The 27,994-nt window shown below is 45.7% G+C and overlaps 1 protein-coding gene across 1 annotated transcript; it reads right to left on the reverse strand.

Moving 5' to 3' along the window:
• Nucleotides 1-151: 151 nt before the first annotated feature.
• Nucleotides 152-27,992, reverse strand: e2f4 (E2F transcription factor 4). Its single transcript, XM_078401710.1, has 10 exons — nucleotides 27,836-27,992; nucleotides 16,294-16,403; nucleotides 11,725-11,886; nucleotides 10,899-10,942; nucleotides 10,489-10,553; nucleotides 10,083-10,365; nucleotides 8,512-8,715; nucleotides 7,357-7,404; nucleotides 1,576-1,620; nucleotides 152-1,086 (listed from the first exon to the last, which is right to left on the reverse strand). Exons 1-10 carry the CDS (start codon nucleotides 27,950-27,952, stop codon nucleotides 971-973), a joined length of 1,194 nt encoding a protein of 397 aa, XP_078257836.1. The 5' UTR covers nucleotides 27,953-27,992; the 3' UTR covers nucleotides 152-970.
• Nucleotides 27,993-27,994: the final 2 nt, after the last annotated feature.

The following is a 27,994-nucleotide window of genomic DNA, read 5'->3' on the forward strand; positions in this document are numbered from 1 at the left end:
AGTGTCATAAAGTTGGGCAATCCACTCACCCCCCCTCCCAACACTGCACACAGCCTCTCAGTCCACCACCACAGAGGACAGCAAAGGGAGAGCGAATGGTCACAACGTTTCAAATTGCCCTACCCCCCCCTCCCCCCATTCAGAGGTCCATTACAGTTTTGAATAATCCACTCAAGCAAGACCAGCATGATTATATTTTCTAGACTGGTGTGTTTAACAAACTGAAGCCCCCCCCCACCACATCGGGCACTGTCACCAATGGGCAAGACAAAGAAACAGTGGAAAATTTGGAGACTTTGGGATGCTGTCATCTTTCAGGCAGAGATGACCCTGTTTCTTTGTGGAAATCTGTAGGATTAAGACCCTCATAACGTCTAAAACGGACTTTATAAATACCTCCCACCGTCTTGAAAATGGACTGTTCCCCTTGGAGATGTCACATGATGAACGGCCAATAGAAGGAGACAGATTAAAACTGACAGATTCAGTGGCACCATCCATTGAGTAGAGGAGGGAGAACTCATGTCTTGAACACATTCCTCCAAGTTGGCGGCCTCCATCATTTGGCGCCATATTGGTGTCTTGCACAAGCCCATGCATCCACTCCCTGGGCAACTGAAGCAGCACCAGAGCTGCAGATACGATTGGCCCTGGACTGAAGGAGGGTACCAGCAACCTCTTCACAGGCAAGCTAAAAAAAACACAAATAAAATCGAAACCGCCAAACATTCCGGCAACATTCATCGACAACTTGCCCTTTTCATTATCTCTTCACTGCACTCTGGTGCAATCACATCAAGCGTTCACTCACTCTTGGAGATCCATTTCAAACTAGAGATCCATGTGGAACTGCAAAAGATGCTATTTCCTTTTTGTTAAAAAAATCTTTTTTCCTTTTTTTTGTTTTGTTAAAAAGATGTTTAAAAAAGTTTCTTTACACAGCTGCCGGGCGATCAAGTCCAGAAGAAGGTCAAAGGTTAAGAATGGGCACATCAAAGAGGTCGCAGACACCTTCACTGTCGTCGAGATTGAAGTAATAGTCGTGGTCTCCTGGAGGTGGAGACAGCCTCAACAGAGGAGCAAAAACTGCAAAGGAAACAGCCACAAGATGGGTTCATCAATGATCGCTGGGAATGGCAGTGAAGATTAGCCCCAAGGTCAGCTGACACTTGTATAAAACCAACAAAACAGGCCCCGTTCTCCGGCTCCCCACATGGTCTAATCAAAGTGGCCTACCACAACACAATACTTTTAACCTCCATCCTCAATAAATCCGCTATGCACTCATTCCTCTCTTCAACCCACCCCTTCCAACCCCTCCCCTCAAATGCAGCCCCCTACAACCTCCCCACCCTCCTCCCATCCACCCCAACCCCTCAAGCTCCCACATGCAAACCCCCTCCAACCCCAAAATCATCCCCCCACCCACCCCCACCCCCACTAGCCCCCTCCCCCCCAACCCCCTCCATCCCCCCACCAACCACCACTCATGCCTCCCCCCACTCCACTCCCCTGCCACGCAACCCCCTCCATCCCCATCCACCACCCTCCAAGTCCCAGTCATTCCATTCTCACCTTCTGAAGACATGAGCTCATCTATGAGGTCAGAATCCATACATTCTGCAAAATAAAAACATGGGTTTCAACAGACAGCAAGATGGAAAGCTGCATATTATGCAGAAAACAGAAGCATGAGGCCATTTGGCACCATTCATTGTGATCACAACCAATCATTCACTTTAGTAGCCTGTTCCTGTCTCCCTCCCATCCCCTTGTTCCACTCTAAAAATAATATCACCAGCTCCCAAATATAATTAGAATATAATTAATTACTTGACCTGTCATCTCAGGATGAGAATTTCACAGATTCTCCAACCCTAGATGAAGATATTTCTAATCTTGGTTCTAAATGATGTATCTTGTATCCCAAGGACATGATGCTGGTTCTGGATTCACTATTAAGGACATTCTCCCTGCATCTAGTCTTGTCAAGTTAGAATTTTATAGGCTTCTCTCTCTTTTGTGCCAGTGAATGAAGGCCTAACTGATCTACTCTTTCCTCATACACTGAACAAACTGAGTTGTAAGTCTTCATCGTATTCTATGACAAGAAAACCACTTCAGACAAGGAGATTAAACTGCACACAAAATTCCTGATGGTCTCTGCATGGCCTTCAATACCCTGCAAAAACATTTCTGTGCTCAATCCCACTGCAATAAAAGCAATTTGCTGTTCTTACTGCTTGCTGCTCCTGAATGCTTTCAGCAACTGGTGTGCAAACACACTCAGATCTTGTTACATTTTCTCAATCTGTCATTGTTCAGATAATTGTGGACACAAAGAACTGTAGATGCTAGTTTACAAAAAAAGAAAGTTCTTTTTTTTTTTTTTTTTTAAATAAAATTTTATTGGGGATAGGTACATAACCTGTTTACATCTTTACAGTCATACATTTTTGAATTGATAATATTGTCAATTATTATTATATACCTTTTACCCCTTTTTTTTAAATTTATTTTATATAAACTAAATAAAGCTAACGAAGTAGATGAAGTGAAGAAAGAAAAGAGAGAGAAGAAAACTAAAAACAAAAACCAATTTAAAAGAAAAAATAACTAAAAACAAAAAAAAAAAAAAAAAATAAAAAAATAAAAATAAGGAAAAAATTAGTTAAAGAGGAATGGAAAAATTTATTAAAATAACAAAAACTTCATTCGAGATATATTCGTACATTCCAAATTATAGCATTTCATTCATTCTTTAGTCCGAGTGCTAGTCAGGTTCCTGTGCTGAACTATTCTGACCCTTTAAGTAATCAATAAAAGGAGACCATGTTTCAATGAATACTTCCTGTTTGTCCAACAGGGAAAATCTGATTCTTTCCACGTTTAAGGTCTCCGTCATTTCTATAATCCACATTTTAATTGTGGGGGCCGTAGGGCCTTTCCAAAATTTTAGAATTAATTTTTTTCCTGTTATTAAACTATAATCAATAAAGTTTTTTTGTGTTGTTCTGAATGTTTTATTTAATTCTAATTCTAATATTCCGAGTATAATTAATTTTGGATCTGGGTCCAATTGTGTGCTGGTCATTTTAGATATTATACTAAAAATATTTACCCAAAATTTTTTAATTTTTATACAGTTTGCAAACATATGAGATAATGTAGCTTCTAAATGTTGACATTTATCACATTTAGGTGAAATATGTTGGAAAATTTTATGTAGTTTTGTTTTGGAATAATGTAACCTATGTAATACTTTAAATTGTATTAGAGAATGTCTGGCGTTTAGTGAACACTGATCTATATGTTGCAAACTTTCTTCCCAAGTATCTTTCGTTATTACTTGATTTAATTCTTTTTCCCATTTTTGTCTATATAAATCCGTAGAAGGCATGTCACTGTCTAATAAAATATTATATATATAAGATATTAATTTTTCTGTATTAGGATGTTTGTTCCAACATTCGTCAAGAATTTCTGAATTTCTAATTTGAAAATTTTGGGAGTTCGACTTTACGTAATCTCTAAGTTGAAGATATCTGAAATAATCATTTCCACGAAGACCATAAATCTGTTGCAACTCCTGAAATGTCAGAAAGGTGCCTTCCTTATAAAGTTGTCCCATATTTTTAATTCCATAATTCTTCCACTGTGTAAAACCCCGGTCTAACCATGAAGGCTTAAACAAAGGATTATTCACAATTGGAAGAAAAAGCGATAAATTATCTAGTTTTAATGTCTTTTTTAATTGTTTCCAAATTCGTATAGCACTAAATATTATAGGGTTTTCCCTATAAATTTTTTTGTTTAATTTAGACGTGGCAAATAATATCGAACCAATATCAAAAGGCAAACAATCTTCCTTTTCCATTTTTAACCAGTCTGGTTGAAGATCTATTTCTTCCAACCAGAAATTCATATTTTTAATATTAACTGCCCAGAAATAAAACAAAAAATTGGGTAAAGCCAGGCCTCCATTTATTTTTGATTTACACAAGTGTCTTTTATTTATCCTATGATTCTTATAATCCCAGATGAAATCATTAACAATAGAGTCCAATTTTTTAAAAAAGTTTTTTGTCAAGTATATCGGAATTGTCTGAAAAAGGTATAATATTTGCGGTAAAAAAATCATTTTTATGGCATTAATTTTGCCTACCATTGAGATGGGGAGTGTTTTCCAGTAGAAAGTTCTGGGGTAACTCAACAGGTCAACAGGTCGGGCATGATCTCTAGAGAACATGGACAGACGATGTTTCAGGTCTGGACCCTTCTTCAGACTGATCCACAATCAGTCTGAAGTGGCCCGAACCACAACGCCACTTATCCATGTTCTCCAACCATGCTACCTCACTCACTCCAGCACTCTGTGCCTTTTTTGACAGTTCAAATAACAATATTAGTTTTTTCAAAGCAAAGCGGATAACCGCACTTTATCCAACTTAAACCACATTTGCCGACTAAATCAACTTGACTAAATCAGCCCAGAGCCTTGTCGCATCCTGCTCGCCTCTTCTCCCCAGTTTTACTGATGCACTGACAGTCAGTTGCAGAGTTCACCAGGATCGTGAACATAAGCAGAAATGGAGTAGGCCATTCAGCCCCTTACTTTGTGTTAATTGGGGGGAGTTTTGAGGGAATCAATCTGAAAGATCGAGTTTGCAGGTGGGCACAGGAAACAAAATCACATTCTTAGCCTGTTTAGCAATGGGGACGTTCCAGATTACACTCAAAAACTAGCAAACCATGGCAGGCAAAGCACCGTTTCACACCAAGAAGTTGAAATGCGGTGAAACGGCACAGCCAGAGTCATATCCACAGACTTTAGCAACAACTGGACATGGAGGCAGAGCAGGCTTTTTGAATTCTCCCTGGGGACGGGCTGGCTTACACAATGCAGTCACCATTCAACTCTGCTTGCAGCCGTTATAGATACGCATAAAGATCTCTCTTACTGCAGTCTGACCAATTTAAAGAGACCCAGTCGCCAGCGATCCCAAATGCACACCAACCAATCTCACCCCCAGTGACACAGAGCGACTCACTGTTCCATACCCACCACTTGCAAGAGGATGGCGTGCAGATAAAAATGTAATTTTCACAAGTAGAAGCAGAAGTTCCATCTCACTGCAACCATCTTGCACTCTCCAATTCTCCTGGTTGCAGTTTTCTAAATGCAATAGAAAACACTACTTGCAAATATATGTTAACTTGTGTTTCTAGTGTGGGAGATCCCCGCTGATAAGGTGGGATGAGAGCATGAGCCATTCCGTGTTGTCCTGCACACCTGCCTGTGGCCACACCGTGCCATGAAAACTCCCATAACTACCTGGAGGAAAACAAACCCATTAAACGTCATGGCAACCTTGTACTGTCACTCCCAGCATTGGAATGGATTGGCCCACTTGATGACATCATGCGCTGAACACTAATGGAAGCAGAGCCCTAATTCATGAGACCAGTGGCACAAACCACTGAGACTGTAGGGGTAAGATGCAAACATCCATAACCAACAAAGCAGACACCAAATAGGCCACTCCTACCTGCTCTAATAAAATTACAGCTCATCTCAGCAACATTTTCATCCATTAACAATCCTTTGGTTCCCTTAAAATCTAAAAGAAAGTGTTTTAGGACTGTTGGCAGATCAATTTCCTTCCTAGGATAAATAAAGTCCTATGTATCGCAAAACACCTTTAGTTCTCTTTGTTAATGAATTCCAATGCTTTGCCCTGTCTGGGTGAAAATATTTCTTACCTTTATATAAACAAACAAACCCTGATTTTGTGACCTTAACCCCTGGTTTGAGACTCTTCAGACAGGTAAAATAAACTCCTTGCATCCATGTTGTAATAAGATAGTCTAAGAATGTCCAGTAATGATATTCACCAATGTTATCTCCGAATGAATTAAAAAAAATCCTTGTTCACTAGGAGAAAATTCACTGGTTAAGTTGTCCAAGCTGCTGCTGTATACAGGGCCCTCCATAATGTTTGGGACAAAGACTCATCATTTATTTATTTGCCTCTATATTCCACAATTTGAGATTTGTAATAGAAAAATGAGACATTTGTGGACAAATGAGACGAAGATGAACTTATATCAGATTGGTGGCAATAGCAAAGTATGGAGGAGAGGAAGAGCTGCCCAAGATCCAAAGCAGACCACCTCATCCGTGAAACACGGTGGTGGTGGTGTTATGGCCAGGGCATGTATGGCTGCTGAAGGTACTGGCTCACTTATCTTCATTGATGATACAACAGCTGATGGTAGTAGCATAATGAATTCTGAAGTGTCTAGACACATCCTATCTGCTCAAGTTCAAACAAATGCCTCAAAACTCATTGGCCAACGGTTCATTCTACAGCAAGACAATGATCCCAAACATACTGCTAAAGCACCAAAGTTTTTCAAAGCTAAAAAAAGGTCAATTCTTGAGTGCCCAAATCAATCACCCGATCTGAACCCAATTGAGCATACCGTTTATATGCTGAAGAGAAAGCTGAAGGGTACTAACCCCCAAAACAAGCATAAGCTAGAGATGGCTCCAATACAGGCCGGATAGAGCATCACCAGAGAAGACACCCTGCAACTGGTGATGTCCATGAATTGCAGACTTCAAGCAGTCATTGCATGAAAAGGATATGCAACAAAATACTAAACATGACTACTTTCATTTGCATGACATTGATGTGACCCAAACATTATGGTGCCTTGACAGGGGGGAACTATGTATAAACACTGCTGCAATTTCTACATGGTGAAACCAAAATATATTAAAATGGCCTTTATCAAAATCTGACAATGTGCACTTTAACCACATGTGATTTTTTTGTATTACAAATCTCAAATTGTGGAGTACAGAGGCAAATAAATAAATGATGGGTCTTTGTCCCAAACATTATGGAGGGCACTGTAACTGAACAGCAGAGGGCAACAATGCATCAGAATGACCCTAAGCTAAAAGAGGTTATTTTGGTGCCCAGTCTATCCTGATACTTTCTACCTTTCGCGTCTACAGAATCATGGAAGTTAACAGCCAGGATTCAACTGAGAGACAGCAGCCCAAGAGAAGTCAGAAGTGGGAATTACCCTGGTTCTGGTTACAGAACCAACTCTGTCAATCCCTGCCACATTGGTGTAAGATCGACTGAATATCACCAAAAGCTGTGGGAGTTCAGGATCACTGCTGACAGAGTTGCTTTCCAGACAAGGACACACTTTCAGGGAGCTTTCTGTGAGGGATCTGGGTTATTCTAAGCTTAACCAGTGACACAACTATGAACCCAGAGAGAGACACACACAACAAACACTCCACTGGCAGAGCAAGTAGGTCCCCGTCACACCTACCTTTAGTGGGGTCAAACATCTCTGTTAATTCTTTAGGAAACTCCAATTCTGTGGAAAGAAAACACAACAATGTCACCCCAAAAGAGAAGAGCTGTGGGTGCAGGTGGGACGACAGAGACAAACCAAAGGACCACACAGAAATAAGAGACAGAGCCCATGACAGCAGGTGTAAGCTCAGCCACCCGTGGAGATGGACCACCTATCGACGCGATAACACTTGTGATCAGTGCGAGATGCCCAGGTCAAGGATCTGTGAACTGGCTTGTAGCGAAGTCCTTTCCTTAAACTAGAGAGCAGGAGAAACAGGAAGGTTAAACCTTCCATGTTTAGGAAGCCTGAAGTGATGTGGGAATTACACCATGGCTCTCAGGGATAAGGAGTGTGGTCATGAATCGGAGCCTCGGGATTGTGGCCAATGGATTACAGGCTGATGCCTCAAGGTCAGTCGTTCACATGTGGAGGGAGATCCTGGCTTCCCTTTTGAGGCAATGACACATGCTGCCTTTGCTGCAGGGTCTTCATTCAAATCAGTAAATGGTCAAACACCAACTATTTGGGGGCTGTCCTTGAAAAGTAGTGTGCTGGGTGTCACAGCTGCCATATCCACACCCAGCCCACCACAATTGCCATAGTGTTTCCATGGGACAGGCCTGGGCGTGATCTAGGCAGTAACAATGGTGGTTACTAAGCTTTAACTGATGGCTTAGTCCATGAAACCCAAGGATGTGAAGAGAGCGGGAGTGGCCTTCAGCCCACCCGGTCACACCAACCATTCACCCAAATCTTACCCTACCCCATTTTATTTTCACCATTCCCAACAGTTTCCCCGGATTCTGCTAATCATGTACACACGAGGGTCAATTTCGAAAAGCTAATTAACCTACCAACTGGCACGTGATGTAGAGGGGAAACCCATGCAGTCACAGCAAGAACATGCAAACTCCACAGATAGCACCCAAGATCAGGATCGGAATTGGTGGTGCAGTGAAACAGAGGTTCCACTATCTGCACTACTGGGACACCCATGGGAAGGAACGTGGTTTGTCCATAACTTTCATTAACTTGGCTTTGTTAGCTAAGCAATGAGCTCAAGGCTGAATCATGCATATGCAACTTCAACTCCAGACGCGAGCTACCCACAGCAAAACGACTCACCCAATGAAATTTCAGATTTGATTGGAACGAAGGAGGTAGTGGGATTGGACAAAGACGTGCTGCTGTCCAACGAGGCGGAAGATTCCAGAGGCTGCGTATCCATCGTAGTCGCTTGACAGGCAGACGTTGGAAGTAGATTGAGGGGCTCGAGGCTTAAGACACCGCTGGTACTGTGTTTGGGTTCTTGAGCTGACACACTGGGCACTGCAAGGGAGGACACAGAAGATATCAGCGGTCTTAGCATAACAAAGGAGTTAAAGTCCAAATAAACAACAGGCAGCAGCAGCCCAGGGAACTCTTGCATTGTGAATAAGAGTCACTGCCTGAAGTCACTACAAGTCAGTTACCCGATTGTAAGGTCAAAGAACAATCCCACCCTCATTCCATACATACCACTGACAACCAGCCTCCCTGTTCAACTTATATTGTCATGACTTACCAAAACACCTACTTGTAACGGTAACTGCAAACAGTCATGGAGGTGAGATGTGGGAGAAAGTAAAATAGACTCTGGTGACATAGTGGGAGGTGCAGAGCTCAGATGTTGAGCAGGGCTCCTCTGTCAACGAAGAGGAATAAGCAGCTGCTTCCATTGCAACACCAGACAGCATTAGGAATAATAGGAGGGTGGTGTACCTGGAGGATAAGGCAACGTCCATGCAGCCCTAAGTGATAAATGGAGATGACAAGGGTGTGTATGAGCTGCATGGTGTGATCTGAACAGAGGGGGACAAAGTAATATTCAATGGAGCATGAAGTCATGACAAAGAAAAGGTTATTGAAAATCTCAGACAAAGCCTGTTTTTAGAGATACAACATGGAAACAGGCCCTTTAGCCCAGCGAGTCACATGCCATTCACACCAGTTCTATGTTATCCAACTTTCTCATCCATTCCCGACACATTAGGGGCAATTTTACAGAAGCCAATTAACCTACAAATCTGCATGTCTTCGGGACTTGGGAAGAAACCGGGGCACCTGGATTAAACCCACGCAGTCACAGGGAGATCAATGTGGGTCTCTGGCACTGTGAAGCAGCAGCTCCATTAGCTAATCGGTGACAACATGGGATTGCAACCAGCTTCCTTTCCCGTGTGCACATGTTCAGATGTTCCTTTCCATTTGGTTCCAGAAGCCGAGAGGGGAGGTGAAATGCTGGTGGCTCAAGCAGACATAGGCAGCAGGAGGCTGCATGGAAAGTGACGCATTTTTTTAAAGTGCCAAGGTACACCACAGCTGATGTGCTCTCCATAATCCCTACAGCCAGTGGGTATACCCGATCAGATGCTGATTTCACTAGATGAAAAAAAAATCCCACAGCTCAACGCACAAGGGAGGTCTCCTGGCCGTTAAATTCGCAACTGATCATCAGAAGCCGCCACGGTGGGTTGATGACCCTACAATAGTAGAGGGTAATTCAGTGGGAAAGCACTTCTGCGAGACAAACCAACCACCAGATTCGGACCCCCGACCATGACCTTCCAGACATGCAAACAGCAGAGCAACCTCCCACCCAGCCTCCATCTGATGGCCCCTAAAGGTTGAAGGTGACATTGCTGAAGGGGGCTTACCTGTGGGCGCTACTGATGTGGGCGGGTGGGGAGGTACCCGAGGAGCTGTGGACGGAGAGGCGGGCCGGGCTGGAGACCTGGCCTCGGCCTCCTGGCTGCTGGCGAGGACAGGCTTCTGTGGGGTGGTGTGCACTGTGGGAGAGCACTGAATGAGGTCTTCAGGTGGAGGCACAGGCACTACCACCGGGCAGGAGGAGGACGTATCCTTGTTCACCAGCAGCACGTTGATGGGACCTGTCGTGCTCTTCAGGTGGATCTGGTACTTCTTCACCCCGTTGGGGACCTGCAAAACAAACAGAGGCTCAGCAACCAGGCAGGGCAGCAGAGAGTCAGCAACCTCTTTTCGGGGCGAGGATGGCGAAAGAGGGGGTATAAAGAAGGAGGGTGCGATATCCTGAGTACTCACCCCCTCAGGGATGGGGACTTCCAGCTGTGTGCCCGAGGGTGCCTGGATTGCTAACAGCGTATCACCTGCACATAAAGGCAGAGAAGACAGACATCAATAAAACCACCACCCAATGTCTCAGCACCACACCAGAACAGGCCTTTGGGAGCAACACCAGCAGACCTTAGTTCTTGGTGAACGCCAAGTGCCAACAAAAGGCACGGACCCCATCAGCATCTCCTCTTACTCCAGCTACAGTCCCACAAGGGAGACAATGTTTGAGGGACGTCAGTTGCACGGGTTTATACAGGGGAGCAAGGCAAAAAGGGCAGCCCCCCCCCGCATCAATCCTTTCACCAATCACTGCCTCCCATGACAATGTGGCTAGGTCCTGGACCCATGTCTGCTGGACACAACTGAGAATTGCTTACCTTTGAAACATCGGCACATATCTTCATGCGTCACATACGCCAACGTGAAGCAAGGCAGTTAAGGACACACAAGGCCAATAGTGACACCACCTCCGCAGGTGATCCATCTGCTGCTGCAGCCTCTAATGGCCAAATGTCAACACCATATTTCCAGGGCAACTATCAGGGCACATGTGGGTTGCGGTAATAGGAAGGAGAGGATGTCCGTTATCAATCCCAGGCAAGGGGCAGAAGACTTCTCAAGTCACAGGTCATCAACATCCCTGACTGGATTGGAACAAAGTGCAGTCTACAGACTACATCATCAGGACTGAGGAAGGCCACATGGGCAGCACATGGATGGACCATCTAGTGAGAGGAAGGAAGCTGGAAGAACAGGCTGCCTCATGAGGAAAGGTCGGACAGGTTAGGCTTGTATTTACTGGAGGTTAGAAGGGAGTTATTTGAATTGTGTTGTCTCTTCTGGAACAATCTAGAAATAAGGGGTCGATAAAAATGATACAAATCTCTCTTTCCCGGAGGTGGCAAAAGCAGGGTGCTTGATTTATTTTTAGGTAGTTTAATGATAAACTGGGGGAAGAAATGAAATTCTTATGAGGGAAGCCTGTGGAGGATAAGATTCAAGCAATCCTGCTTGCTGATGGTGTAAAAGGGAGAGAGAAATGGCAGAGTTCAGTTTTACAGCTAGAAAGCTCAACCCTGCTCTTACGGAATCTACCCAGGACAAAGCTGCTCCAGAGCCAACGAGACACCTGGGCCCAGTGTGCTGCTGCAAGTGGAAAGGCGAAGGGGTTGGGGAATGGATGGGGTCATTGTCAAAGGATATCTGCTGTTCTCTATGTCATCCGTCACGTTTTGAATGCTTTGCTGTACCCAGACTTGTTGCTGGTCCAGCTCCTGCTCCCGCCGATCGAGGTCTTCTATCTCCGCCTTCAGGTCGATGAGCTTGTCCGCGATCTCCCGTGTGTTGCAGCCCGGACCCACTCCTCTGTGACCGAGGGCAAAGACACGAGGTGCAAATTATTGTCTGGGCAAGACTGAAGGGAGTGCTGTGCTCAATACTGCAACCCCTTCAACACCCACCACGGATTCACAGTCCTTACACAAATAAATCCTGGTGTGGACCTCTGATTGGAACGTTACTACAGCAAAATTCCCTTTATCCAGCATGATCAAGGCAGGCAGATTTTCCACACTATCAGAGGTTATCATATTAATGTCTCATCACATTCATTTTCTTTCAACTTTTGTATGTTGAAAATAATAAATTTTAGTGACCCCCAACTTTAAAGAGAGCACAGGTGACAAGGCCAGCTAACTTTCAGGACAGCGCAGGAACTAGAGCCCTGGCGATTGGGGCTCTGGCTAGGTAGAGCTCTTAAGGATAGCAGAGTCAGGGGGTATGGGGAGAAGGCAGGAACGGGGTACTGAGTGAGAATGATCAGCCATGATCACATTGAATGGCGGTGCTGGCTCGAAGGGCTGAATGGCCTCCTCCTGCACCTATTGTCATCTGGAGAATTGTAGGTAATCAATTGTGCCTTTAAAAATGCATCAGTTTGAGCAAATGTGGTGCATTTGTCTCATTCTTTTTCTTCAATGGAGCCACATGGGGAACCATCAGGATTTCAAATGGTAGACCAGATAGTGAACCAGTGGAATTTTTGAGCAGCTGGATAGCAGATTATCAGAGTTTTATGGTACCTGCTTCAGTCAGCAGCCGCTGGACTCAGTGGAGTGGGAGTTGCAGGGGGCAAGTCAGGTATCCAAAGGGGCAGGTTATGTAACTGTATCCACAGTTCTATTTAATCACAACTATCGCCTGCAGACATGGACGGTTCAGAACCTACCCTAGCAATGATGCCCTCGTGGATCAGCTGGTCAACTCTCACCCCTAGCATGATGACCAGTGAAAAACCCCTCTGGAGCTGCAGAGGCTAGAGTCAACCAATTAACACCAGTGAACTGTGAGGGGGGACACACACCTCCATCTATTCCCTGGCACCCACGCTGTGAGATGACCTTGTCCCTTACCAGGACTAAGATGCCACTGACGTCCCTCAGGGAAAGAGGAATAAAATGGACACACCGTCTTAAAATTAGATTTCCCACCAGGAACTGCAGGAGAAAAATGGACTGTGAAAGAGCAGTTTTAAAATCATGATACTCAGTACCCAACCATTGGTATGGTTCGCACGGTGCAAGGCCAACTGAGAGATGGTTAACTCTGCATAGCATCTGTATGTTAGAGTGGATGCAGCAAGAAGCAATAACTTACCAGAATTGTACCTGTACTCAGAGGGGGGGTTCACTAGATCGGGAGACTGCACAATAAGGTGGTGGTCCCTGAATGGAGGAGTGAAGGGGAAACATTCAAATGACACAAGCACTCTGGAGGGGAGCTTTCAGGAAATTCCCAAAATCTCACCTAGCTGACATGCTATTCTGCAAACAGGATGCTGGAAGTAGTTGGTACTTTGTAAACTAGAAAGTCCCAAGGGAAGTTGATGAGAATGCAGGGAGAAGGAGAAAAAGAAATTAATGTAGGATTAGAGTAAATGTGTTGTTGAAGGTCAGTGTGGACTCAGAAGGCCGAAGGATCTGTTTTCATTCCATATTTATAACTCCCCTTTTCACAAACCTGGAGACTAATTGGAATCAATCTCTAGCTTGACACAAGCACAATCAACGGATGGAACGTGCCCAAAACCCACACAATGCAGTCAGAAAGCCATGGTTAATGCGACATATTCCCCGTGAAATGGGCTCCATTTATCAAAACCTGCAGCTGCAAACCTCGCACAGAATAAGCAATGTCGGCACCAACTTCCTGGTTAGAGTTTGTCTGGCTAATCACCACTCAGCTCTTCCTGCAAGGGCAGGAACTCATCCCTCACTACCTCAACGATCGTAAGAACTATCATGCAATTCTCTCCACCCCCAGTATAAAGAATGCTTCTTCTTCAACTACGCACAACACACCTTGTCATCATCATCATCATTACAGCAAACCACCACACACCCCGATGACACTCCCCTCTCTCAGCAAGGCATAGAGCGCAAGGCAGTAGTTTAGTTTTTAGTTCAGAGATGGAAACAGGCCCTTCGGCCCACACCGACCAACAATCCTCGCACATTAAAACTATCCTACACACACTAGGGACAATTTACACATACACCAAGCCAATTAACCTACATAACTGTATGTCTTTGGAGTGTGGGAGGAAACCGAAGATCTCGGAGAAAACCCACACGGTCACAGGAAGAACGTACAAACGCCTTAGAGACAGCACCCGTAGTCGGGATCGAATCTGGGTCTCTGGCGCAACTCTACCGCTGCGCCAGCGTGGCCGCCCCCCGCGGTAATTACATCTTTTGTCAGAGTTGCCACCCACTTGACACTGGCCGTGTTGTGGCCAGTTCAGCTTCAGCCTGTTTCCATTCAGTGATTAGCGCTGTGGTCCAAACGTTTGCTGTACTGTTGAGAAGGTCTAATTCGTCAAGCTCCACCAACTGTCCCAGTAATCAATCCCCTCAGAAATTCAACTCACTGTGCTCCTCTCAATACAATATATCTTTATTGTCATTGTACAGGGGTACAACGAGATTGGGAATGCGCCTCCCATACGATGAAATAATTTAATTAGCTAGTCAGTATTAATTTAAACAACCCAATGAAACAAATTGTAACAGTTTTAGAACAGAATAAAGTGCAAGTAGATCTGTGCCGGATCACTGTGCGATGTGACCATCCGGCTCAGCAGGACCGTATGGCCCTGGGGATGAAGCTGTTCCTGAGTCTGGAGGTGCGGGCGTAGAAGGCCTTGTATCGTCTGCCCGATGGAAGGAGTTCGAACAGACTGTTGCAGGGGTATGAAGAGTCTTTGTGGATGCTGGTGGCTTTTCTGAGGCATCGTGTGTTGTAGATGCCCTCCAAGGCTGGTAGCTGTGTTCCGATGGTCCTCTGAGCTCTATGGACTACCCGCTGAAGAGCTTTCCTCTCTGCCTCCGTGCAGCTGAGATACCACACAGGGATGCCATGCGTTAGGATGCTCTCTATGGTGCAGCGGTACAATGTCGTCAGCAGCTGTTGGGGTAGACCAGACTTCTTCAGTGTTCTTAGGTAGAATAGTCGTTGCTGTGCCTTCTTGACCAGCGCAGCCGTGTTATTGGACCATGTTAGGTCCTCCGAAATGTGAGTGCCCAGAAACTTGCAGCTGGACACTCTCTCCACACTGTCCCCGTTGATAAAGATCGGGGCATATCCCCTGTTATGTGACCTACGGAAGTTGATGATCAGCTCCTCGGTCTTGGTGGTATATAACTCCACTGTTGTGCTAATCAGTTGTCTCTCCCAGGAATCAGGATGTGCTTCTAAAACTAGGCAGAGATTTCAACAGTGGGAAGTTGTTTGCTTGCAATAACTCTCACATTGAGAGGTGTGAAGCACAACAGAAGTTCTGGTTGTTGACTGTCAGTAAACAAACAGTGCTAATGGGTTATCATTTAATTCTCCACATCAACCTCCATCCCTCCTACCTAGTGGCCTACTGCAGTCAAGTTGTCAGTCCTCGTTAGCATCTGTACTGTGGCAGCATCATGCACAATAAACCCATATAAATTTGTTTTGCTCCTAATTCTAAAATGAATACTTGAGAACAGACTGTGGAGATACTCACAGCTGGGTCACAAACATATGTCACGGGCAAGTCAAAGTAGCTCACAGCCATCCCCATCTCCTCAACCCACAGAGTCCAAGAGCGGCACAATGCAGCAGCTAGAAGAGCTACTGCCTTACAGTGCAGAGACTCAGGGTCGAACTTGATGGCTCTGTGGGGTTTGCACATTCTCCCTGTGACAGCGAGGATTTCCTCTGGGCGCCTCAGTTTCCTCCCACATCCCAAAGGCATGCAGTTTGTAGGTTAATTGGGCTCTTAATTGCCCGCAGTGTGTAAGATAACATGGAACTAGTGTGAACAGGTGATCGATGGTCGACATGGACTCAGTGGGCCAAAGTGCCTGTTTCCATGCTGTATTAATAATACGGGGCCCAGTGATCACACACTGTTACATTTCTAATGCCAGATTGATAGCGCCAGCAGGGTTCAATTCATTCCAAACAAAACTCCAGCAAGGGCCCTTCCGACTAGTGCATTTTTCACTTTGGATCTGAAGCTCCAAGCCAGATGAAATACATTTGTAAGCTGACTTATAGAATGGAAAGGGAAAGGGAGGGCTAGGAAACATGAAAAGAGGCAGAAAGGGAAAAGCTAGGTGTGGAAAAGCCAGATGGGGAAAAGGACACAGACACTGATGTGCCACACAGATCCAGGCCCAACCTGCAATCAGGCGTGCCACACAGATCCAGGCCCAACCTGCAATCAGGCATACTCACTTCCACTGAATACTGTTCTTCGATTTCTTCTCAATCAATCCAATCCCCTCCAAAACATTGGTAATATCATAAATACGACGCTTCTGCCGCACAGCCAATGTGTCTGCCGCCTGGAAAGAGAACAAAATGGTGGAATTTATAGTCTGGAACAGGTCACTCAGTTCATCTACTGCCTACCTGTACATATGCTCAGCTGACTTTCCTCTGTCATTGTTTATCCAAACCCACTGACACATTTCTCTCATGTGCATCCAACTTCCCCATGTATTGCAATGAGCAACTTGTTTGCTCGACAGCTCATCAAGATAAGCTAAGATAAGATAGGAGCAAAGAGGTCCCTCTGCAGTTGTACAGGGCCCTAGTGAGACCGCACCTGGAGTACTGTGTGCAGTTTTGGTCTCCAAATTTGAGGAAGGATATTCTTGCTATTGAGGGCGTGCAGCGTAGGTTTACTCGGTTAATTCCCGGAATGGCGGGACTGTCATATGTTGAAAGACTGGAGCGACTCGGCTTGTATACACTGGAATTTCGAAGGATGAGAGGAGATCTTATCGAAACGTATAAGATTATTAAGGGGTTGGACACGTTAGAGGCAGGAAACATGTTCCCAATGTTGGGGGAGTCCAGAACAAGGGGCCACAGTTTAAGAATAAGGGGTAGGCCATTTAGAACTGAGATGAGGAAAAACCTTTTCAATCAGAGAGTTGTGAATCTGTGGAATTCTCTGCCTCAGGCAGTGGAGGCCAATTCTCTGAATGTATTCAAGAGAGAGCTACATAGAGCTCTTAGGAGAGCGGAGTCAGGGGGTATGGGGTGAACGCAGGAATGGGGTACTGATTGAGAATGATCAGCCATGATCACATTGAATGGCGGTGCTGGCTCGAAGGGCCGAATGGCCTCCTCTATTGTCTATCGTCTATAAAGGCTAATATTCTACCACAGAACCATCTTGTTGCCTTATCCCCAATATTCCTTGTTTTCCATAATAAATCTGATTGATTGAACGCAATGACTAACCTTCCACAGTCGCACTGAAGAAAAAGATTTCAAACAAAACACTGGAGGAACTCAGCGGGTCAGGCAGTATTTCAGATGAAGACTGATATCATAGGATGAAGACATTTATCCCAATCACTGCCCTAAATAGCCCATCCCTATTTACAGAAAATGGCCCATGGTTCTGGACTCATCAATGAGGCGAAACATGAACCTGAAGAAGAGTCATGAAGTAGGCTTGGCCCAGGAGCCCAGGCCTTGCTTGCCCCAAGGATTGGGAATCTGAGAGGGGGTGGAAGGAGACGGTGGCAGACACTGGACAAAGGGCCCGGTGAGAGGAACCAGGGGGTCTTACTTTCCACACCCTCGAGGGCTGGAGAGGGCCAGGCTCGTGGGACGATCGGAATGGAGGCGATGGCTGTGTGGCCATCTGCAACTGGGACTGTAAAATGGCGCCTCTTGCATATAGAGCCAGTGGGCTGTTCTGTGCATATTGTACTGACCGGGGCAATAGTGCTTATGTATGGGGATAGTCTTGCTGAGCTGTATGCCAAAAATGTATTTCACTGTACATGGTATACGTGACAATAAATAAAACCATTGAAATCATGTTGTCCATCCATTCCCTCCACAACCGCCAGTCCATGAAAAATGTGTACATCTAATGAGTTCTTCTCATTCTTCCTAGCTCATCCACTCTCTGCTCCTGCAGCAAACACACACCTTCTAGTACCAGTGTATTGAATGCCTGCTGCACTCACACTGACATTTCCTTCCCCTTACAGCATAACACTGCAGGGATATATGCTGCACTGTAGCTAGCCCATGACCCCAAATTAATGATAGCTATCCTAGCACAGCCAGAGACCCTTGTGCATTTACTTCGATGGGCTTTGTGTGTCCTCAGGAAGCACCCAATGAAAAGCCATCGACCAAAACAAAATGCAGCAAGTTAATATTGGAAACTGACATGACAGTGAAAAGTAGTTAGATCACCGCTCATGCCTCACTACTCCAGGGACTTTGCCTCAGTTGCCATCTGTGTGAAATTTGCACGTTCACCCTGTGAGAATATGGGGTTCCCCCGAGTGTTCCACTGCCTCCCACATCCCAAAGACTGTGGGTGAATTAAATGGCTCTGAGTATAGGCAAGTGGCAAAAGTACCAGAGAGAATTTGATGGGCGTACAAGAGAGAAAATGTTCCAGGAATACAAGGTGGAGGAGAAAAGGATGAACTTGCCACAAAAAGCAGGAGTAACTCAGCGGTGAAGGAATGGGTGAAGTTTCGGGTCAGGACTCTTCAGTCTGAAAGTCACGGGAAAGGGAAACTAGAGATAAGGACGATGATGTGGAGAGATAGAAGAATGAATGAAAAATATGCAAAGAAGTAATTATGATAAAGAAAACAGGCCATTGTTAGCTGTTTGTTGGGCGAGAACAAAAAGCTGGTGCAACTTGGGTGGGTGAGGGATGGAGAGAGGGAATGCAGGGGTTACTTAAAGTTGGAGAAATCAATATTCGTACCACTGGGTTATAAGCTGCCCAAGTGAAATATGAGATGTTGTTCCTCCAATTTGTGCTTAGCCTCACTCTGACAATGGAGGAGGCCTAGGACAGAAAGATCAATGTGGGAATGGGAAGGAGAGTTAAAGTGTTTAGCAACCGGGAGATCAGGTAGGTCCAGGCGGACTGAGCGAAGGTGTTCAGTGAAACGATCGCCCAGTCTACGTTTGGTGTCTACGATGAAATTGCTCTGCCAGGAATTGGCATGGACCAGATGGGCTCCACCTGTGTCTTAATAAGACAGGTCACCCACCTCCTCTTGCGCAAGTGAGGAAAATCGCTCACTAGTCTGGGATGCTGGGATACACTTCTTGTTACTATGCAATTGGCCACTTGCTCCACTTGATGAATTTGTACATTGCTGATGAGAGATTGGCATTTCATGGAATGTTGCAGATTCACATTGACACTCTTGGAATAGCACAGGAAGCAGGTGGAGATTTTTTTCTCTGAATGCAATGGTATTTGAAAGAAGAGGACCAGGAAAACGGTAACAACATTTAGGCTCAAGCCAATACTACCCTTCACCACCCTTCCAACTTCTAACAGCAACACCACCAGGGGAATTGAAGCCCTGTATCAATTACAGTCTGAGGCATCAGATGTGGCAAGGTATGTCAAAGGTGCATTCAACTCAAGCAACACTCCAATGTATTTATTGATGAGCACTCTGTGGGTTGAGGAGATGGGGATGGCTGTGAATGTATTGTATGTAGTCCAAGTACATATCTGTGCTACTACAGGTTTTCATTGTACCAATACCTCACCCTACTTATATATATGACAATAAAACTAATTTGACAGACTCCAGAACCAGCTTAAAACCCAAAAGATGAACTTCAATGGTGAAGCATAAATAATAGACCAAGACATCAGGGCTATCTAGTCATCTATCAGAAGCATCTACAAGACAACACCTTAAGGTGGTGGCATCTTTAAATCAAGGATCCCCACCATCCGGATAGGGTCCTCTTTTCGCTGCTACCATCGAGCAAGAGGTACAGGAGTCCAAAGTCACAAACCACCAAGGATCAGGAACAGCTATTTCCCCTTAACTATCATGCCCTTGAACCAACCAGCACACCCATAATCCCACCTTGGTAATGGAATACAACGGACCACCTCCTGGATGAATTTTGACCCAATGTCTTGCCCTTTTTCATAGACGTATTCACCACCTTGCAGAATGTGTATTTTATGTTTTTCTGGAATTGTCAGAGTCTGTGCGTCTGTGATGCTGTTGCAAACAAGATTTGCACTGTACCTGTACCTCATTGTACATGTGTACGTGCGTCAAACAATAAACTAGACTTAACTTGATAAATACATCAATGAGAATCAAGATGAAAAACCTTTCAATGACTAAAACTATCTCTCACTAAGAAAGATGACTGTGGTTGTTTGAATCTAACTTCTCGGACCCAAACCTCACTGCAATCATCCCTGAAGGAAGCAATCTAAGCAGAAACTTAGTTGCTTCAATGACCCTCCCTTCTTTGGACCCACAAGTGGGAATGCTCATCAATGAATGCACAGCAGTTAGTGCCATGAGTTGCTTGTGCCAACATATCACAAAACCTGGCAGCATCTGATCCTGAGCTGGTTGGCAAGTAACATTCACACCTCACAATGACATCACCTCCCTTTGCCATTCAATGGCAAGCCCCCCACCCAAACAATATTCCAGGGTAGGTTCTTACTGTGGAACTTGAGATAGCACACTAGAAGCTTTACAAAGGCAGTTGAATATGGCATTTTTAATGCTGGCCATGTCAGTGAAATGTGCATCAAGGGCCACAAACTATTTGACTTTGGAGGCTGTTACAGGGATAATCTGCACCCCTGCCACTATGCAGAAAAGTGGCCTCCTGCACCAAACTCTGCTCGGTTACCTCCACACATCCATCTTGTCGTCTCCTCCCACACCTGCTATTGAAACTACGTTCAGCCAACAGAAACTTACATGAACAAGTCTCATTCCAGGAACTCGAGCCTAGACTTTTAGTCCTCACCGCCACATAGCACTTAAACGTTTGTCCTGCTGAAGGGGCAGCCTTTCAGATAAGGTGTAAACCGAGGCCCTACTACTCTCCCATGCAACAGTAAAAGATCCGATAACATTCCAACAAAAGGTAGCCAAGCATCCTGACCAACATTTACCCTGCAATCATCCTTGCATTTATGATCATTATCACACTGCAGTTTATAATCGACCCACTGCACCTAGGCAAACCTTTTAGCACCCATTTTGACATGGGTCTTACGCTAAGCCCATTTATTCTCCCCATATTCCCCTCAACTGCTGACTCTACTTGTGACCTACAGACTAGGGACAATTTCCATGTCCAATTTACCTCCCCACCCACATCTTTAGGATGTGACAGGTACAAAGAGCACCAAGGGATGCTTGCATGATCATAGGGGGACAGGCAAACAGGATCGGAGGTCAGGATCAAACAGAAATCCCAATGCCTACAAGGCACGAGGGAATTATTGTGAACCATTCTGACATAGGAATAGCGACCACACTTCAAATCCTCTCAAGTCCTAATGCCCTGACAATGTGAAAGAGAAAGAGGGAGTTAGATGTGGCCCTTTTTGCTAAAGGGATCAGGGGGTATGGAGAGAAGGCAGGTACAGGCTACTGAGCTGGATGATCAGCCATGATCATATTGAATGGCGGTGCAGGCTCGAAGGGCCGAATGGCCTACTCCTGCACCTATTTTCTATGTTTCTATGTAACATAAAGGGTACATTCTCTATTCAAATCCAGGTCACCCAATGCCTAAACTGTCCAATGCAACATGTTCCGCAGGCTGGCAGTGCCCCCTCACTTCACTTGCCGCAGACAAGAACAGTCTTGATCCCAGAAAACAATAAATATCCGTTTCCTTGGGATTTACCATCATCCTTCCTCCCCCACCCATCGGCCCAGCTACTGATTTCACATCATTACCCACTCCATAGCAATTAAATGCAGCCAAACCTGGAGAGACAACAATGTCAGCCTACAATGCCTGCTCCCCACTGAATGGGCCAACTAATTGGTTCTACTCCACCACTCCAGACCGAGATATGCCAACCTACTTTAATCCACAGCCAATTCCCTTCTAACTTGTACAATCTATCCATTGCTTTTTGCTATCATTTTCGCAAGCAGCACCCTAGATGCAAACCAATTCCTCACTCCCAAGTTCTCCCTCACAAGTGGTGACTACCTCACCAGCAAACGTAGCCACAAAGACATCAGGCACAGACGACTTGTCTCAAATTGCATCAACTGATCAGCAATGCATTTTTCTTCTCCAGCCCAAAACCCCACTGCCAGCAGCTGGCGAACAACACACAAACTAATGGCTGCCTTGGATCGTAACCATGAAAGGAGACTGGTAGCTTCTCTACAACATGCCACACTTCAGTTATAGGGCCACAAGCCATCAGGCGCTGCAAATCAAAGGAGGGGTAGGTGAAGTCAATCAATAGCCAGACGCATAGTCCACTACTTCCATCAGGGCTATCTATAACAGTCCCCTCCCCTAAAGTCCCTTCCCATACAGGCCAGTGCCCCAAATCCAACAGTAAAATATTTGTGAGCAGCTTGCTTACAAGTGCCATGACTGAGATAAACAAACATAACATTGAATCTGAATTGGATAATGAACCTATATGGTTCCAGCTGGGACAAATAGCTTCAGTGACAATCAAGGATCCACTGATCAATACCACCATTATGATTTGAGCAAAGGATGTATTTGGATTTGAAATAGTCTAAAAGTCTTTCTAAGCCAAGTGCATATGCCTTGCAGCTCTTTTTCCAGAGGCGCTACATGCCAAGATCACCCAGATGTAGCCAGCTGAATCATACACAGATTCCAACATTCCATCTCAACCCACTGCTCCAGAACCACCCAAAAAACTTTCCTCTCCTCAAAGTGGCATCACCTGCTCAATCACACAAGTAGTTTCCACCTGCCGACTTGGGACGAAACCAACTTCCACCCCTCCATACTGTAGGATTAGGAAACCAGCCCTAAAATACGCATCTAATGTAAGGTGCCATCCGGATGAAGGCAGATGGCAAAATGTTGCTGGTGAACCACCCATTTGAAACAATGCAGCCTGAGTGGTCATTTCCAGGACACTGATCTAACCAGTACAAGAACAAAGGCAATATATGCCCAAGTATCTACACAAGGCGAAATGTGGGAGATGGGTAGCAGGCCCTCTTGCCACAACTATCTTGCTACCCAGTCTTCATTAGTGCTACTGTCAAGATGCAATCCGAACAGATTTGCATCCATTGCCTCTGCAAAAAGATAGGGGCTACCTGACCACTTTTCAAAGATGACCCGAGAGGTAGCAACTGCCAATTCTAGCCCCAAAAGACTCCTTGTATCAATAAGCTTTTTGTACATCCCAGCATCTCTCCCCAAATCACTAGACTTTTTGCACACAGGGATAATTGTTGAGTGGGACAACAAAAAATGGCAAAGTTGGACACAATTTTATGCCCAAAGAATCAGAGTGTGGAGCTGCTATTTGTACCAATAGGGTGTAATGGCTGAAGGTAATGATGTTGGTCAAGAGACAAGATCCAGCATGACCACCAGGACTTCTGGAATGGACAATGCGGCTTCCATTTAATACCTCACCCAAATAGCAGCTTCAGACAGTGCAGCACCTCCTCCGGTCATGTACTGGTGTTGGCTTACAGATCACCTCTCAGCCATGGCATTTGATCAAAAGCAGAATTTCCCCTCCAAATATCCTTCACCCAAATATTTCTTGCACAACCCGAGCAAGTTGGCCCCAAAATTAAGGTTGGCAGCCCCCCTGCCACAACTATCCAATCACACACACAGACATTGGGCCTCACAGCTCCAAGCATCGAGGTTCGACGCCAACATCGGGTGCTGTTTGCACACTCTTTCCACGACCACATAGTCTTTCTCCCAGATGCTCTAGTCGTTTAATTACAAAACAAATTAAAAGATGGAATTACTGGGCATGAGTAAAAGAGAACAAGTTGCAGTGACGCAGGGAAATAAGGAGAGGAAAAATGGGGCTAACGGATTGTTCTGTTAGGAATCAGCAAGAAACCAATTGGACAAATAGTTTCCTACTGTTTTATAGAAGATAAAATTTAGACTCTCACTGGCACATGAAACCAATTATACTGATTCCTCAGCTGAAAGCAGGCAGGTGTATGAAATGAAGGTCATGAAGGAAACAGGCGCATGTCATGCCAGACTGTAATAACTTACAGTTTAGTTTATTTCTGGCAGAGGACCACGCATTATTTCTAATGAAAGGCCTTGAGGATAAACACACCACTCAGCGTGGACTGGCATAAGAGGCCTGTCCCACTGTCCTGCTTCCAAACACAGTTGGAGAGTCCCTGCTTAATGGGATTGTTTCTCTACAGATGAATAGTCTGCTGTCATTCACCTTCGCAGAGGATGGCCAAATGGAACAGGGCCAGCGAGTTCCCGGCGCATCAGCACTACCCAGTCCTCCAGATAGAGAAGCAGCAAACCAGTATTTCCCTGCGCCACTGCAACTTGTTCATTCCCTCATGCTCAGTAATTGTACCCTTTAATTTATTTTGCAATTATGGAACTGGTAGGCTTCCTCGAACCATTGATCAACTCATGAACCTATAATACAAAGGAAACCAACACGATGCCTGGCTCTTTTACTCTTGTTTTTTGCGCTATGGGTGCCCTGGAGATTGCCAATTGTTTCCAGCATGGTGCCAGGTTGTCATCTTGAACCAGAGATGGGGAGGATTTTGTTGAATAACAGGATTTTTTTCTAAACAGCCCTGCAAGGCTTTTCAGCACACTTCAGAGTTCAATTATGAATTTGCCACATGGGCAAGGTACTGAAGTTACTTACAAACAGGTTGGCACAGGAGCTCCCATCTGGATTTCTATGGCAATCTATTTCAGGTTCACCATGTAGGATCTCAGCCTAGGATGGGGACGAAGTGGTGTGTGCAGTGCTGAAGGTCTGGATGTAACCCTGAGCTAGAAAGAGCGAGAAGCAAATATGAGCCAATGTCCAGCGACTGTTGTCAGCTGGGATTCTCTCATCTGAGTGGCACAGCTAGTGAAGCTGCAACCTCACAGCGCTAGAGACTCAAGTTCAGTCTATGGAGTTTGGACATTCTCCATGATCATGTATGCATCCTCCAGGTGCTCTGGTTTCCTTCCATATCCCAAAGATGTGCGGGTGGTGGGTTAATTGGCCGATCTAAATAAGTGTCCATGAGTGGTAGAATTTGGGATGGGTTGATGAGAATGTGGGTAGAATTAAAAAAATTAGGGATAAAGGGAAGATTAATATGTGGGTAGTTGATCAGCAGCATGGACTAAGTGGGCCAAAGGCCTGTTTCTGCGCTGTATTATTGTATAACTCAAGAATCTGAGTCCTAGCAAAGAACATGCAATAGAGACCACACCAACACAGACAAGCAGGGGACAGAGGGAAATGGGGTATTGGGTCAAAAATGTCAGTTCCATTCAGTATTCCTGCAGCCAAGTAGTACACAACATGGATGTTGAATGCTGATACATCATCTGGCTATTGGTATCCTTGAGGCATAACCCAGAAAGGGGTGAGGGGAAAGAGGAGCAGACAATGGCCATAGACCGGGGGGGGGGATTTAAAAGGAAGTATCAAAAGCCACTGGTGCACTTCCGAGCAGTGGGCTTAAAAGACAGCCCGATGCTCTCATCGTTGTTCACGGAAGGGCCAGAGGACAAAAGCTGTGGAGGTCAATGCTGCAAGATGTTCAGCCACCAGTGAACAGCTCATATAAATGAATTCCAACTCCTCGAGGAGAAAAAATGTCTTGTTGAAGCAATTATGGAAATTCTAAACGTCCGATAATTCACCTTTAATTATGGGTGTTTGCAACCTTAACAGAAGTTACAATGGCTGCTCAGGGTCAAAGGTGAAGGAATGCACAGGGTGTCATGAATGGAGCTAGCTATTCCACACCACTGGAACCCATGACATCCCCTTAATAACCCTTCACCTTTCACCCTCCAGGCCATTTTAACTTCCTGTTGGGGCATCATGAATGGAACAAAGCTTCCGTGCCGATAGCTTACAGAGGGCACTTTGCTGTAATGCTGCACTCTGTACAAAGCATGGAGATTCGGAACCAACAAACCCTAAAATATCAGGATGGAATCTTGTTCTCAATAAAAAGCCATCCTGGCAGTTACATGTCTAACAAATTGCAAGACTGAGGGAAAGAATGAGCAAGTAGATATTTCCAATTTAAGTGCACATGCTTGCTGCATTGTTCATTTGTTTCAATACGATTCTGGACACATAATACATATAATTTTACTTCTGTTACTTGATCTATTACTTAATCCTTGTGCCCCAACTTATAAGCACAGGACATTTGCCAACAGACAGGAATATCACTTAGTCAACCATGAGGAGAATCGTGGCACAACCAATTTCTGATATTTCAACAGGAGCAACTACAATCCAGGCTTACAATCTGGCCACAGAGGGCTGCAATTCACATGACCTCAAACTTACTGCTACCCACAGCAACAATCTTCACCCACAGGTACTGAAACACAGCACACTATTCCACCAGGTGAGGTGCATTAGTTGTGAACATCACTGCTAGTCCTCCATATGTTGCCTTTGGCACAGGACACCCTTAACAGCTAGACGAGCAGAGACCCCCAACCACTTCCGAGGGGGCAAACCTTGTGCATTGAGCCTCTGACCCTTTGTAAGCTGTGTGTGGCATGAACAATGCATCAGCCCACTGAACCACCAGGGCAATAGTGTTGTATGCGTGTCTTTCTTGCATGCAGCATTCTTCAGGCCTTTTGAAACCCTGCAGATGGTCCACCTGTCCTATCCAGGAATAGTTGAAGGAGCAGATCCTAGCAGGGTCTGGGTATGAACAAGCAGAGTTAGCCACATCAATGAAAAAGCAACTCTGATTTACATGAATAGATGAGGTGCTCCTCTCCAGTTAATGCAAAACACTGTTACTCCTCCAAAAGAGCGGTGCGATGGCCAATTACTAACTACCACGAAGAACAGTGCAGATGTTTGGTGTACAGAATTCTCTCTCCTACCGCCACATGGTACCTTTAAATGTATATTCTAAATATTCAACAGTGGTAAATCAACCAAGAGACATAACAAGTGTGGTGTCATTAGAGGATGCATGGATATTCAATTCCCACTTGGCAAGGCAGACAATTATGGATTGTGTGCGGATGAAGTTAGCAACTACCACACTTTGTTATTTTGGCCATAAAAATGGATTGATAGTTTAAAGGGGGGGAGGGGGGAGACAGAGATAAATCAAAAGGGAAAATTAGGGGGCGCAGGGCAAGGGGGCCAGCGCCAGGTGAGGGGAGGTGGGAGGGCGGGAATAGGAGCATAAGAGGGTTCGCAGCGTCCAGGAGGGGGCTGTTCAGGATTGCAGCTCCCGGGGAGGGGACAGATCAGGGCTGCAGTAGCAGGAGGGATCGGAGGGAATCAGGGTTACAGAGGACAGATGGGGGATCAGGAGGGCACATTAGGGCTGCAGCGGCAAGATGGGTGAGATCTTAGCCTTAGGATAGACTGAGCCCGGGTTGGTTATCTGGGGGCTGACCAGGACCGCAACATTAGGAGAACGCTTTAGAGTTGCAGCAACAGGGATGGGATGGGATGGGGGGAGAGATCAGGGTTGCAGCAGCGGGGATGGGGATCAGGGCTGCAGAGGACGGATGGGGTATCAGGGGGGCGCTTTAGGGTTGCAGCAGCAGGGATCAGGGTTGCAGCGCCCGGGCGGCCGCACGTGTCGTGTCGTCTCCCTCCTCCTCCTCCTCCTCCTCCGCCGGCCCGGAGCCCGGATCGCGCGCCCGCCGCCCCCACGTTCCACGGCCGCCCCTCCCCCCCTCACCCCCCCCGCCGGCCCCTCACCCCCCACACCCGGCCTCTCCTCACCACTTTCAAGTCGAGCACGCCGTCCTTGGCCTCCTGCAGCAGGGACACGAACTTGGTGGTGAGCAGCCCCAGGCTCTTCTCATGCCTGCTCGGGGTCTGCGGCAGCGACTCGGCCATCGTTCGGCAGGCAGGCCGCCCCCTCTCCTCGTTCCTCGTCCC

The sequence above is a fragment of the Rhinoraja longicauda genome, chromosome 6 (assembly GCF_053455715.1).
Source record: "Rhinoraja longicauda isolate Sanriku21f chromosome 6, sRhiLon1.1, whole genome shotgun sequence".
In the NCBI taxonomy this organism is placed as follows: Eukaryota; Metazoa; Chordata; class Chondrichthyes; order Rajiformes; family Arhynchobatidae; genus Rhinoraja; species Rhinoraja longicauda.